General features: G+C 40.7%; 1 protein-coding gene across 1 annotated transcript; it reads left to right on the forward strand.

Annotated features, from left to right (window-relative positions):
• Window positions 1-7,043: 7,043 nt before the first annotated feature.
• LOC149839845 (uncharacterized protein At5g02240-like) lies at window positions 7,044-11,075 on the forward strand. The gene is made up of 7 exons (XM_090002849.1): window positions 7,044-7,161; window positions 7,263-7,483; window positions 7,577-7,613; window positions 8,053-8,153; window positions 8,767-8,828; window positions 10,549-10,672; window positions 10,798-11,075. Exons 1-7 carry the CDS (start codon window positions 7,116-7,118, stop codon window positions 10,915-10,917), a joined length of 711 nt encoding a protein of 236 aa, XP_089858975.1. The 5' UTR covers window positions 7,044-7,115; the 3' UTR covers window positions 10,918-11,075.
• The last annotated feature ends 3,389 nt before the right edge of the window (window positions 11,076-14,464 follow it).

Raw genomic sequence — 14,464 nt, forward strand, 5'->3', positions numbered from 1 at the left:
TTCATACTGGTTATGAGTTTGAAAAAACCATGTTCGTGTATTTTACATGATTCACTCTTTTTGTATTTAGATTCAAAAGAATGAATACATGATTTCACATCCATGTAGTTCTTATGTCATATTGATTACACAGGCACTTGTTCACCTTGCATGATTCGTTAAGATTTTTCCTTGTTTTAGTTAAAAAAAATATAGATATGCATTGACTACCATACGATTGATATTGCTCATTTATTTTCTGTTATATATATGCATGATGTGGGGTTGTGTTTGGGAACGGGTAGGGGTCTTTTTGACCCCAACCCACTCACAATGTCTGATTTTATTCACTAGTTGTCAGTTCAGACTGTTCCAGTAGGGGCAGGGTCTGTTTGACCCTGATCTAAATTCCATAGGGTGTTGTAGAGTGCATTACACCCCGTTGGGAGCTGCCGACTGAGGTCGGCTCAACCCCAGTTTGTTGCCCTTCTTTGGGTGCCGCAACACTGCCCCATCCAGGTACCTGCAGGCAGGGTCTGCCCAACCCCAGCCTGCAGCTTGTTGTAGCACACTGCACCCATATAGGTGCAACAACCAGGGTCTGCCTAACCCCAACCTTCTGCTCCTGAGATGGTGCATTGCATCCATGATATAGGGTGCAACACTACTAAATATCAGCCTCCTTCCTCCTCTGTGCAGGTGATCAGCAGAGCGTGCCACCCTACTGGTGTGCTCTAGGCCATGGGGTTGTGGCATACAACAACTCTGCCATAGCCAAGCTTGCCCTTAGAATCTGATAGTGCATGCTATTGGGTGTCGAAATGATGTGGGTTCAATTGATAACGGGTGCGTGATAGGGCTGGTAGTGGTCATCCATTGCCTAGTCAATATATATATATATATATATATATATATATATATATATATATATATATATATATATATATATATATATATATATATATATATATATTTGAAAGGGATGCTCTTTACGTGTATGAAAATATTGCATGATTGGATACTCAAGCTATGGTTGTACACTCATTCAGGGTTGTTGTTCCATTTGAAAACTTGATAAAATATTATAAGATTGGTTATTCTATTGTTTTGGCCGTCATGTTCTGAAAATGAGCATGCATGGGCATGGTTTCGTAAAAAATGAAAATTTGTTACATGCGTATGAAACGAATGTTATGTTGTTATTGAGCTTGGCAAAAGAATGAGATATCAATGCTGCATTTGTTATGCATGTGATTGAAATATGAATGTCACGACCATGTCCAGTGTATGGACCACTTACTGATAAATGCATGCTCTTGATAATTTTTTTGCTCAATATGAGAAATTGTTGGATCATAGTTATGTGAAAGCTCAAAACTGAGCATGTGGTTCTTATAGAACCTTTGTGGTGTCACACGAGCACTTGTGAGATATATATGTGTGACATGCTATGGATGTGTTATGATGCAATTGTGCGATACTATTTTTAAGACTGTCCATGTAGTTGAAAAAGACCAATGGGGTACAATACATACACCCAAACTTATAAAATTAAATATTGCACACACATATAACCTAAACTAATGTCTGGCCTGTATCATATGAAGTTGTTTATTGAGATACACATGTTGTTATTACCTGTATGCATGCACATGTGCGTGGCTCATATATGAGCCTATATTATGAGAAAACTATAGTGGTGCCTTATATGCACTGAGGTTGTTGGTGTGCATACACTTAGATTGCCCCAGGTGTGGGTTTGGGGTTGCGATAATCCCTTGAGGTGCTATGACTCGCACCAAGAAATAAACAAAATGAATACATGCACATATAACCTAAGTTACTGGATTCTAGGTACACCTGAAAGACAATATATGTTACCAACTTTCCTGGGTTTTGGGTATACTTGAAAGACAATATATGTTACTGGACCTGTGGTCTACCTTGGAGAAGGTAGATAGTACAAACTCTGTGAGATAATTTTATTTTTGTAAGAGCTATATATTTCACTCGGTCCCCAATCTTTTGAGTTAAGGGGCTAGGACTATCGATGTGTCTTAGGTGGTAGATTCATATCTTCTGCAGAAGTATTGAAATGTATCCTGTTCTAGTTTTTGCCATTGGGGAGTACTCTCTCTATCACAAACCATTTTCTTTGGATATCCATACGGTTAGTCACTTGGGTTATTCAAGAAAAGCATAACAAACCCCTGTATGGTCTCAGTTTGCTATAATGTTTGAACCTATGTGTACCCACAAAAAAAGTTAAAAAGAGAAATCTAAAGATATAATTGGTCAATTTCCTTTTTATGTTTTGAGATACATGCCTTGATATTACGATTGTTGTAACATGATTGTGTTCTATTCTATGATGAATAGCTATAAATGATACTTTTAATTGCCAAATAACTAGATGTTACATTTGCTGAATTTCATGTCTTGAATGTGTTTTTGACGTTATACTCTACTGTTCTGATGCTTTGCATGTATACTTGTATACTTGATACTATGAACATCATATTGCCACTATGTTTCTCGTTTAGGTTGTAGTATGACCCCAATATTTAAAAATTTTCAGATAAAGAATGACCAGCATGGAGCAGATGCATGCATCAATGTGGGTGGCAACATGAGACCATACAATTTTGCCTATATCCTGTGGAACTCTATTTTAAATAATTTTCTTTATTATTTAAGAATTTTCTTGGCATGTAATTGATCAAAACGATGTTTATGACATTTTGCTTTTTGATATGAAAGTGTCTATTAACCAATTGTAACTCGCTCGAGATATTTGACAAAACTCTTAATAAGAAAATTCTGCTATGATTTAAAAAAAATCATGTAATTTTTTAAGTTAATATTTTGGGGCGTTATACATGTGCTAACCATCCATCGTGTGCACATGATAGACGATCATCACACAAAAAATACAAAAAACACACAAAGGCGCTTTTAGCAGTGCTTCAAAACTCTATTAAATGCCTAGCAGGGGATGCACCTGGTATTATGAAGATTGTTTTTAGCGGCAATTCAAAAGCACCATTTTTTTATCTTCTTTTGCATTTTTTATATGCTCACCATCTATCACGCGTGCACGATGGATGGTCAGCATGACTGCTTTTTGTTTAAGCACGTGTGGATCAAACACCTACCACTCATTATATATATATATATATATATAATCACTAGAATATGAGAACTAAAAATATGAAAACTAATATGTGAACCAGGATTTTCATAGATGTTTTATTCCTTTATTTTGAATCTAATCATATATATGTGATATGCATGCTCGGTTGTATAAGAACCTGCTCTTGAATCGTCAAATTTTGATGCTTAGACAAGATTTTTTAAGACTTTAAAATCAATGGCTTATAATCTTCATAAATATTCAAGCATTCAAAAATCACATTTTTTTATTGAAAAAGGAAATATCCAATGGTCGATTCCTAGCAAATTCACCATGCCAAACACATCCACATGGTTGGTTTTGCAAAAAAAGTGTGAAAATGGTCGTATTTCTAGTTCTCATATTCTAGTGATTATATATATATATATATATATATATATATATATATATATATAACTTTTAATTAAAGTAAAATATACATTGAAAATGTAGTTTTCATGCAAAATAAGTTTCACATGTTTCCCATGAGTTTCCCACAAAAGTTTCTGAAACTTAGGTTCTATATTTCAGAAATGGTACTTGCAAAAAACGAGTATCACATGCAACCCCTAAACAAATATGCATGCATGAGCTCCTAGAACAGTAAACCCCCCCCACCCACAACAGCCAATAATGTCACATGGGAAGATGAGGCAAATATATATGCAATCGATTAGATTGGGCCAGAGTCCGAAAGCCTACTGTATAACCTGTAAATCAAAATGCGGGGGCCTGCTGAATAACCTACAACCAATTACTACATGAAAGTTACACAAGGATAGGGGTGGCAATCGGGCCGGGTTGGTGGGTCGTGTCGGCGGGTTGGTGGGTCAGCATACCTCAACACGAACCTGACCCATTTATTTAACGGGTCGGCTGTGACAAACATGAAACCGACCCATTTATTAAATGGGCAACCCGACACGGCACGGTTAACCTGTTTAATAAACGGGTCGGGTAAACGGGTTGGCAGGTTAGCAGGCAGGTTGGCGGGTCAGGTTTGGGTAAACTGGCGGGCGGGTTGGCGAGTCGGGTACGAGTAAATGGGTAAATGAGTTGGCGGGCGAGTCAGGGTCGGGTAAACGGGTTGGTGGGTCGGGTTCGGGTAAACGGGTTGACCCGCCCGCCTAACCCGTTTATTAAATGGCATACCCCTAACACGAACCCAACCCGTTTGATAAACGGGTTAGGCGGGTCGAGGCTAAGAAGCGAGTTGGTGGATCGTGTCAGATTTTGCCACCCCTACACAAGGCAAGACCATAAAATGACAGAACAGGTTAACCTGGTCATTTGGTGGCCTTATATGCTTTAACCATCAAAACAAAAATTGATGAGGGGCGAAACCAAAAAATTAATAGGAGGCCTGGGACACACACATAGAGTAATGCGTTCCTTAGGCCCCTTCAAAAATTGTAGTTTTAAGTATTTTTTTCTCACATCTAATGCTATAGATGTGATCTATAGATTTTGTTTAGAGGGCACCAACTTTTGGATCGCCGAAATCTGACCTGTATATAGGTTTTTCCAATGATCCAAAATCAATGGCTGTAAAGGTACCAGTTTTTTTGGTTCATAAAAACATGTTTTTTCATAAAAAAAACATGATCCAAGAGTTGATTCCAACTAAATCAAGCATGCTAAAGACATCTAATGGTTCAAATCTACCATAAAGCACTTAAAACCTATAGGGTTGAACTGAACATATTAGGCCCCATTTCTTATTCTGCCCCGTTATGCATTACTCTTTTTATATATATAAAGAGTAATGTATAAATTAGGCCCCCTTTTTCATTAGGTCTTGTCAGGCCCTTCAAAAAATCATAGTTTTAAAGTATTTTTTCTCGTGTTTAACACCGTAGATGTGATCTATAGGCTTTGTTTAGTGAGAACTGGCTTTTGGATCTCTAGAATCTGACTTGTATACAAGTTTTTTGGTTGATCCAAAATAAATGGCTATGAAGGTACCAATTTTTCCCAACTTAGAAAAAAATGTTTCTTCATCGAAAAACAAGATCCAAGAGTCGGTTCCCACTAAATCGAGCAAGATAAATACCTCTAATGGTTTAGATCTATCATAATATACTTAAAACCTATGAGGCAGAACTAGAAATGGAGCCTAATATGTTCAATTCTCATATATATATATAGTGAGTGAGTGAGAGAGAGAAAAGGTGGTACTTGCTAACCACCACTCTAACCGGGGTTTTGAAAGGTGTTTCTCATTTATTACTTAAATTTGATAGTACAAATGTGTTCGACATGATTGATTTACTACGAAACGATACTTGGATCGTGTTTTTTGATGAAAGCATGATCTTTTAATCCTTGAATATTTAAAAATATCTTAGATCGTTGATTTTTTACACCTTATAAAAACCTACCTACGTATCAAAATCAGATGATCCAAGAGTTGATTCCTATAAAATCAAGCATATAGAACACAATTGTATGGTCAAATTTACGAAAAACAAGAAAAAACCATTTGAAAGCCCGATTAGCATGATAAATAGTTAGAAAAGTGGTTAGCAGCTACCATATTCTCTCTCTCTCTCACACTATAAGAAAATACATCATTATCGACCATAAATATCGTGATGATAACTTATCATCATTGATAAATAATTATTCCCCGACCTGGTTCCTCGCTTGTTCGACCTGGGCCGCCACTGCGGGGTCTTCTGCACAAGGCAGTGGCTGCACCTCCGAATCGGCGCACTGTCCGGTGGCCTCCCAACCTGGTTCCCTCGCTTGTTTGGTTCCCTCGCTTGTCCGTCGACCTCAAACCAGAAACCCCAACAAAATCGTTAGGCCAAAAAAATAGAGGTCGGGAATGGAAAGCCATGCTCGAAAAAGAAAACCACTTACCGGGACGGAAAACGCGTTGTCGTTAAGAATGTCGATGAAACAGATGAAAGAAGAGTCGTTTGAGACCAGAGAGGTCGGGCCGGCTTGGTCCTCCAGTGTCGACGACTCTGACTCCTCTTCTTCCTTGCGTTCCTCCACCATGAAGTCATCCTCGTTCGAACGCCCTGCCAAAAACCGGTTTAAATCGAACGACTTTTGGGTCAGTTTAAATTTCGTACGTGGAGAGAGAGAAAATTTTGCGCCCTAGATGGGTCGGTTTAAATCGAAAAGTAGCGAAAAAATTTTCTGTCGCGAATTCCATTGCTAATTAATGACAAAAAAAATTCCATCGCTAATTCCGTCGCTAATTAGTGACGGATTCGTGATAGAAAATTTTTGTTGCTCATCCGTCGCGAAGTTGCGACAGAAGTTTTTTGTCGCTAATTAACGTTTTCTTGTATTGAGAATTAGCGACGAAAAAATGCCATCTCTAATTAGCAACGAATTTGCGATGGAAATTTTTTTGTCGCTAAGTTGCGATGGAGTTTGAGACATAATTTTTTCGTCGTGAATCCGTCGCTAAGTAGCAACAGATTAGTGATGAGAATTTTTTCATTGCGAATCCGTCACTAATTAGTGACGAATTCATGAGCGAATTTTTTTCATCGCTAATTCCACAAATCATTCGAATGTTAGCGACATATAGTTTTCTCTAGCTAATCCATCGTAAATTTACGACAAAAAAAATCTGTTACAAATTTCCGTAGCTAAGTAGCATTTTTCTTGTAGTGTTTGTTTGTTAAGGAAAAAGTCCCTGATGACATAAAAAAAAAATCACGTGGGATGCCTCCACGTGTGAGGGCTCCTTTTGTCAGACAGAAACTGTTAAGTGCACGTCACCTTGCAAGTTATTATTGCACATGTGGTAGGGTTCTAACCGCAGCTTTGTTTATCCAAAAAAAAAAGACAAATCACGTGGGATGGCTTTTCCTCGTGGGATGGCTTTTCCACCTGTGTTTCATGTACCTTCCCTTCTGTGTATGACGTCGCCACTATTCCCTGCAGTGGATAGCGCCCCTCATCCTCGTCGGAAAAAACCCAAGCGTTCGCCTTTCCAGCCATGGCTTTGATGACGGTCTTGGTCACCGGAGCCGGCGGCGGAACTGGTAAAAGTTTTTTAGGGGAAACCCAAATCACCCTTTAACGTTTCTTTCTCTTTTTGGCTGTAAGAGGATTCATTTTGAATGAGTGTTTTGTGGGATTGCAGGTAAACTGGTGTATAAGAAACTGAAGGAGAGGAGTGATCAGTTCGTTGCAAGGGGTTTGGTTAGAAGGGAAGAGAGTAAGGAGCAACTAGGAGGAGGTGACGATGTGTTCGTTGGTGATATTACGGACGCCAGCAGCATTATTCCAGCATTTGAAGGTGGTATTGATGCATTGGTGATTCTCACAAGTACACCTGACGACCCAAAGGCAAATCCTGAACAGGTACCTCAGGAGTTTGATTTGTGGAATTCATCATAAACTTTTTTTGGAGTATTTTATGTGCAACTGTATTTACATTTTATTTTTGGACTTTAGATTGATTGGTGGGGAGGGAAACATCAGATTGATGCCGGTTGGTATTTTTATTTTTTCCTTTTTTCAATAACTTATTATTTTTGGGTTATGCAATTTAAAACCCATTCTATGATGGAGAGATGGAAAAAAAATTATTCTTTGAATGACATGAATCACACAGTCTGAATTCACAAAAGAATGAAGGAAGCACACTCTAAAACCAGGTTTTATGAGAAACCTGGTTTGATATCCAAAACCAGGTTTGTTTTCAACCTGGTTTTGGGTGTTATTTACACGCTCCCTATGTTGCGGGTGGAAGAACGTCATTTTTCACCTGTTGTGGAAGTCACTTTCCATCGTCAAAAATAAAAGTTTGATTCCATGCAGTAGTCTTTTATTTACACTCTCACTCAAAGGAAGCCTCTTTCTTTTGAGAGGGCCCTTTAGTGTCATGTTAATGCGGTTTATGTTTATTTACTTAAAGAGTTTTTGTGCAGCTGTAAATGCGGGAATAAAGCACATTGTTTTGGTGGGGTCCATGGGTGGGACAGATCATTATATCAGTACTGTTGAGAATCCTCTATATCGTAATATGTTGGTAAGTTGGCTTTGTTTAGAAACTCTTTTGGAGTCCCTATTGGACGATTTGTTAGTTGATTATGGGCTATAGGGGTATCAATGGGTCTGGTATACCCGGATCTGACCCGGACCAAACCCTATAAGGTCCAGGTATGGTGATAAATAAGAAGACACGATTAGGACCTGGGTCCAGAATCGAAGGCCCGATTAATATATGTATCCGGGTATAGTTTATGAAATTTTATATCAGACCCAGGCCCAACCCGGGTCTGGTTTATATAGTTTTTATTGGGTCCGGGTATGTTTTCTCTTATAGTGAACCCGAATAGACCGGAGTCCGAACCCAATATTATACCCAAAAATCAGGTCCAAGTCTGGTTCCACCTGGATTCGAACCAAACCTGACCCGTTGATAGGCTAAGTATCATCTCTTAGTGCTTCTGTATTTTTCTTTCCGTTTAATTGGTGTTTGGCTATTTTTCTATTGATGGTTAGCTTTTTTTTTCTTGGGGAAAGGGGGGGTCAGGATATTAATAATGTCATCTAGAAATGTGTTTTTTGCTACTGAAGATTGATGCAACTTTGTAGGGGACTGAAATTGAATGTCAATTGACAATGTTTTGTGCTTTCAGGTTTGCAAGCGTAAGTCCGAGGAATATTTGGTAAACACAGGTGTACCATATACACTCATAAGGTACCTTCTAGAATTTCTTATGATCTGAAGCTTAACAAGCTCAAGCTCATTATGAGACTGAGTGGGGCTGGTAAATGAGATAAATGAGCCAAACTTGAAGCATTCAAGCTCATAAGGAGTACGAGCAAAACAAGCTCGCTTATTTACCAAAAAAAAATGCATTTTTTAAGAGTAAAGAGCAATAGGACTACAAAACGACAGGCTGATAAATTAAAGGAATAAGATTTTATATCTATGCCTATTTCTTGCAAGCCATATATTTCAATTATTTGTTCTAGTGATGTAAAATATCTCTAAATTATATTTGTTACTGCTTAATTAGCTTATACAAGCTGAGCTAATATGAGAACCTATTGTTCATGTTCGTCGAGCCTATTTTATGAGTTCGAACAAGCTTTTCACAAGCCCAACACAAGCTAAACCACAAGCGGCTTATATCATTTCCCAGCCCCAAGCTCAACACAAGCTAAACCAGACGCGGCTTATCTCATTTCCCAGCCCCAAGCCCGACCAAGCAAAAGTTGGTTAGTGCTTGAAATAATAAGTGCTGAAATAATAAGCCCTATTTCTCAAATCTTATCAAGCTTGTGTATTGTTTAATGCTGAAATAATAAGTGCACTTCTCCGTTGTACTCATTATTGTTCTTTGACGGGTTGGCGGGTCGACCCGACGGGTTGGTGGGTCAGCATACCTCAACCCAAACCCGACCCGTTTATTAAACTTGTCGGCTGTGGCAAACACAAACCCGACCCATTTAATAAACTGGTAACCCGACACGACCCGCCAACCCATTTAATAAATGGGTTGGGTCGGGTAAACGGGTTCTCAGGTTCTCGGGTCGGGTTGGCGGGTTGACGGGTCGGGTTGGCGGGTTGACCCACTCGCCTAACCCGTTTATTAAACGGGTCAGCCGGGTTGGCGGGTTGGCATACCCCCAACCCAAACCCGACCTGTTTAATAAACGGGTTGGCTTAAGCCCAACCCGAACCCGCCTAAGAGGCGGGTTGGCGGGTCGTGTCAGGTTTTGCCACCCCTAGTCATTGGTGCATAAGGTTAGGGTTGACAAGACCCGACCCATACCAAACCCTATAGTGTCAGGGTTTGGTGATAAAAAAAAGAGGTCCCATTAGAATCCAGGTTGGATCTGAATGGTCCAATTAGTATATGGAGCTGGTTATGGTTTGTAAAATTTCATATCAGACTTGGGCCCAATCAGAGTCCCTATCAAGACCAGCGTTTTTAATGTAAAAAAGATAAAAAAATATTTTTTTATCAGTTACTGACCAATCAGAGTCCCAATTAAGACGCGTGCACGAATGGACGGTCATCATGAGTGCTTTTTGTTTAAGCACCTATGGATCAAGCACCTACCACTCATTCTATATATACATATACATACATACATATATATAATTCTTGTAATTCTTCAAGGACCTGGGTATGGTTCTACGTATAGCAGACCTGATTGGACCTGGTCTGGACCCACATGAGTCTGAACCAGCTCTGACCCATTGACACCCCTAATATTCATAGCCCTATACTCAATAACTAGTACTTTCACAGCAATCCGGATGCCATCAATTATGGAAAGTAGAGAATAGTCATGTTGGTGTGTTTGCATGTTTGATGCACATGCACAGACACAACATGGTTAGACTAAATGAGTACAATTTCCCTCTCATCTTCATACTTATTTGCTATTTGTCCTCTGTGTTCAAGACCTGGAATGTTGCTGGAAGAAGAAGGCGGTCGACGTGAGTTGATGTTTGGACAAGATGATGAGCTTGCAGAAACAGAAGCAATTGCAGTTACCAAGGATGATTTAGCAGAGGTTTGCATTCAGGTATGTTAATAGCTGCTGTGCACAGATGCACATGCATCGACATGTTAATTTGCTTCAGGTTTCCTCATACATCATACAGGTATCCTGTTCTCTGCCTGAAAATTGCTTTGGTTTCATTTTTATAGGCACTGCTGCACCCTGAGGCAAGGAATAAGGCAATTGACGTGACATCAAAGCCAGAGGATGCTGGCCCACCTACAAATGATTTCAAGGCGCTTTTCTCGCAAATTACCGCATCTTTTTGAAAGCTCAGCGCAGAAGCTGATGACAATTAAGCAGCCGTTATTTTATATATATATGAGAACTGGAAATATGAGAACTAATGTGTGAACCATTATTTTGATGGATTTTTTGTTCTTTTCTTTTGAATCTAACCGTATGGACATGCTTGGTTTTATAAGAAGCTCCTCATGTGACCAGGTTTGACTTGGGTATATCGTAGAATAACATAACTCACAGGAGTTACAAAGCATGCTGGGTAATCACTGATTATGGTAACCTCCCGCTACAGGCTTCCTCCCGCTACAGGCTTGGATCAGAAGTCTATAAAGACCCATGGTAGTTTAATGAGTGTTGGACATTTTGGGTTTAAGGATCCAACTCACAGTGTGACCCGGTTTGACACAGCCATTAGTGGGTCACATTAGTGGCCAAATAATGAGGTTAGTGGGTGAGAGTTACGTGAATGTGGAGAGACCACATTCACGTAACTGCCTTATTCCCCCATTATATAAAGGGTTAGGAGGCTGCGAAGATGATGAGTGTTCGTAGCATTTCCCTGCCAAAATACTGTTCGTATTCGGACGCTGCGGAAAGGATCCTGCTCACCGTCGACCTAAGGCCTGGGCTCATTGTGGGCGTTGACCGACTGAGGAGAATGCCGAACTTCCTATACGAACTATGGCGAATTCATGTACACTTTCTGTCCATGTTGATTTTACAGGGTTTCACCAACATTGGGTTATGGGCCCACGAAGCCACGCATTTCCACTGCGTGTGGCCGTGTAGGCTATTTCAGTGATTTGGGCGTCGGTGGAGTCGCCGTGGGGCGACAACCACCGATAACCAGCAGATGTAAATCCCCGAATCGCCTGTGGCCATTGCGCTGCAGAGGGGTTTACCCTCTGCCGGTGAGCCGTCGCCTGAAAAAAAACCCTTTTCTTCTCTGTTTTCAATTTCAGCCGTTGGGCAAGGGACTTTTGCCGGAAAGCTGCAAAGGTGACAACGGCGGTCTTGCCGGCCCCCAGGTTACCCAACCTCATCGCCGGAGTGACCTGTAAACCGGCGACAATAAAAATAAAAATAAAAATAAAAATTGTTTAACCCTTACCTGTCGCCGGGGGGGGAGGGTTGCCAGGGGAAGAGGGTTTGCCATGGGGCGTTTTGCCGGCAAGGGCAGCCATCAGTCGGCAGCAGCCTTTCTGACTTCGCCGGGGCTGCCACCGGACTGGCAGGCGCTGCCGGACTTCTGCCATTGGACGACGAAGCTGCGAAACGTCGTCGTGGGGTGACATCTTCTGACGGGGGGCTGTCGTCGGATCGACGTCACCGTGGGGTGACGCAGGTCGCCGTGGAACCGAAAAGGGTGGAAACCTCTTTTCGGTTTCCCTAAAAATTAAACAGAAACCCATCGGGTTTCTGTTTCATTTTTTATAAAGGGACAGGATCGGGTCCGACGAGAAGACCCGATGACAGACCTGATCCAAACCCTTTTGGGTGGATTGAGTCTGCTATTCACTATCCAGATCAGACCTAGACCCGATTCTGTTTTGGATAGGGTCCGATCCGGACCCATTAAGAGCCGGGTCGAACCCGGAGTCCATTTAGGACCGGGTCTAACCCGGTTCTGTTATGGACCAGGTCGTACCCGGGGTTCGGTTTGGACCGGGTTGAACCCAGAGTCCATTTAGGACCGGGTCTTACCCGGTTCTGTTATGGACCGGGTCGAACCCGGGGTCCGTGTTGGACCGGGTCCGACCCTGGTCTGTTTCGGACCGGGTCTAACCCGGGTCTATTTTGGACCGGGTCCAACCCGGGTCTGTTTTCAAACTGGGTCTAACCCGGGTCCATTTTGGACTGGGTCCGACCCGGGTCTGTTTCGGACCGGGTCTAACCCGGGTCCATTTTGGACCAGGTACGACCCGAGTCTGTTACGGACTGAGTCTAACCCGGGTTTTGTTCGGTCCGGGTCTGATCTGTATTAAGTATGGGTCGGGTCAGACCCGGATCCCATTTAAACCGGATTGGATCCATGTAAGCAGGATCTGAACACTATTAAGACTGAATCAGATCAGGAACCTGATCCGACCCTTTCCAGAACCGGTTCGGAGCCATTTTTGACCGGTTCTTTCCAATTTTTCACCGGTTTCGAGATGCTGAGACCCTATTTTCATTAATATAAAGAGATACAGGGATTTTGGTATTTGGTTATAGGGTTTTATGAACTTTTGTTCATATTAAGTATCGGTTTATAAGGTTTAGAACTGGATCAGACCCTTAGATGACCGGTTCGGGGCGGTTTCAGACCGGTTCAGAGTGTTTTTAGACCGGTTCCTACTTGTGGACTCTGGGTTTTACCCATATGAGCATGTTTTTGTTATTTTTCGTGCTTTATAAAGTATTTATTTTGAATAATGCATGACTTATGCATGTTAATTTATGTATTTTGCGTTGATTAAGTTATGCATGATAATTTTAAGCATGAATTGTAACTAAATTTATGACAATTAGTTTATGTATTTTTGTTGAAGTATGAACTGATATTATGTCATGAATATACATGCATTAAAATGTGTGCATGGGCGTGCTCCATAATACGAATAAAATTTTTGGTAAAAGATCTTGGTTGACTGATTCATGTAATCACCAAAGTGATCTGAGTCGTGTTAATTAAAGATTCTTTAGACCGTATTAAAATTCATAATTATGATTGTGTATGAATTTATGAAACATCGATTCTACCCAAAGGTAGGTCGTTGTGTTCAAAATTTACACAAGGTGTGATAGTAGATCTGTATTCCAGCCCTTGAAGCAAGTTTGTACCCAAAGGTACAATGCTGAATTGCCTCTAGATTTATGATCTACTAGTTTCACCAACTGAAGTCAATTCCTTGAGAATTGAAGAGACGGAGCAATTATGAGTATTGTCGTTTTCACCAAAGTGAAACGATAATGGCTCAACTATGCTTGTCTCAGAAAAGGTGAAAATAAAGGGTCTCAGTTTTACCTTTTCAACACGAGTCTCGTCTGAGTAATAATAGTAATGTTTTTCCATTTTCATTCCTTGATTTATAATCAGGTTTCTTCCATATCGACGGTTCAAGTAGTATCCCTATTTTAGACGGATCAAATTTTTCTGATTGGAAAGAAATCGTGTTATTCACTTTGGGCTATATGGATTTAGATCTGACCCTTAGAATTGACGAACCTCCCGCTCTTACAGAGCAGAGCACAACCGATCATAAGGTTGCCTCTGAGAAGTGGGAGCGCTCGAACAAACTTAGCCTGTTGCTTTTGCAATATCAGGTGGCTAAGAACATTCGAGGCGCCATTCCTCATTGTAGGACTGTTAAGGAATTTCTGGGAGCCATTGAGGCTCAGTTCGTCACTTCTAATAAGGAAAGTGCCAGTACGCTCATGTCCAAATTAGTGTCTATGAAATATGTTGGTGACAGTCACATCCGACAACACATTTTGGAAATGAAGAATATTGCGACTCAACTGAATGACATGAAGTTCGCCATCTCTGACTCCTTCTTAGTCCATCTGATCTTAACCTCGTTACCTACTGAG

The sequence above is a fragment of the Nuphar pumila genome, chromosome 4 (genome assembly GCF_984573655.1).
Source record: "Nuphar pumila chromosome 4, dmNupPumi1.hap1.1, whole genome shotgun sequence".
NCBI classification, from domain to species: domain Eukaryota; kingdom Viridiplantae; phylum Streptophyta; class Magnoliopsida; order Nymphaeales; family Nymphaeaceae; genus Nuphar; species Nuphar pumila.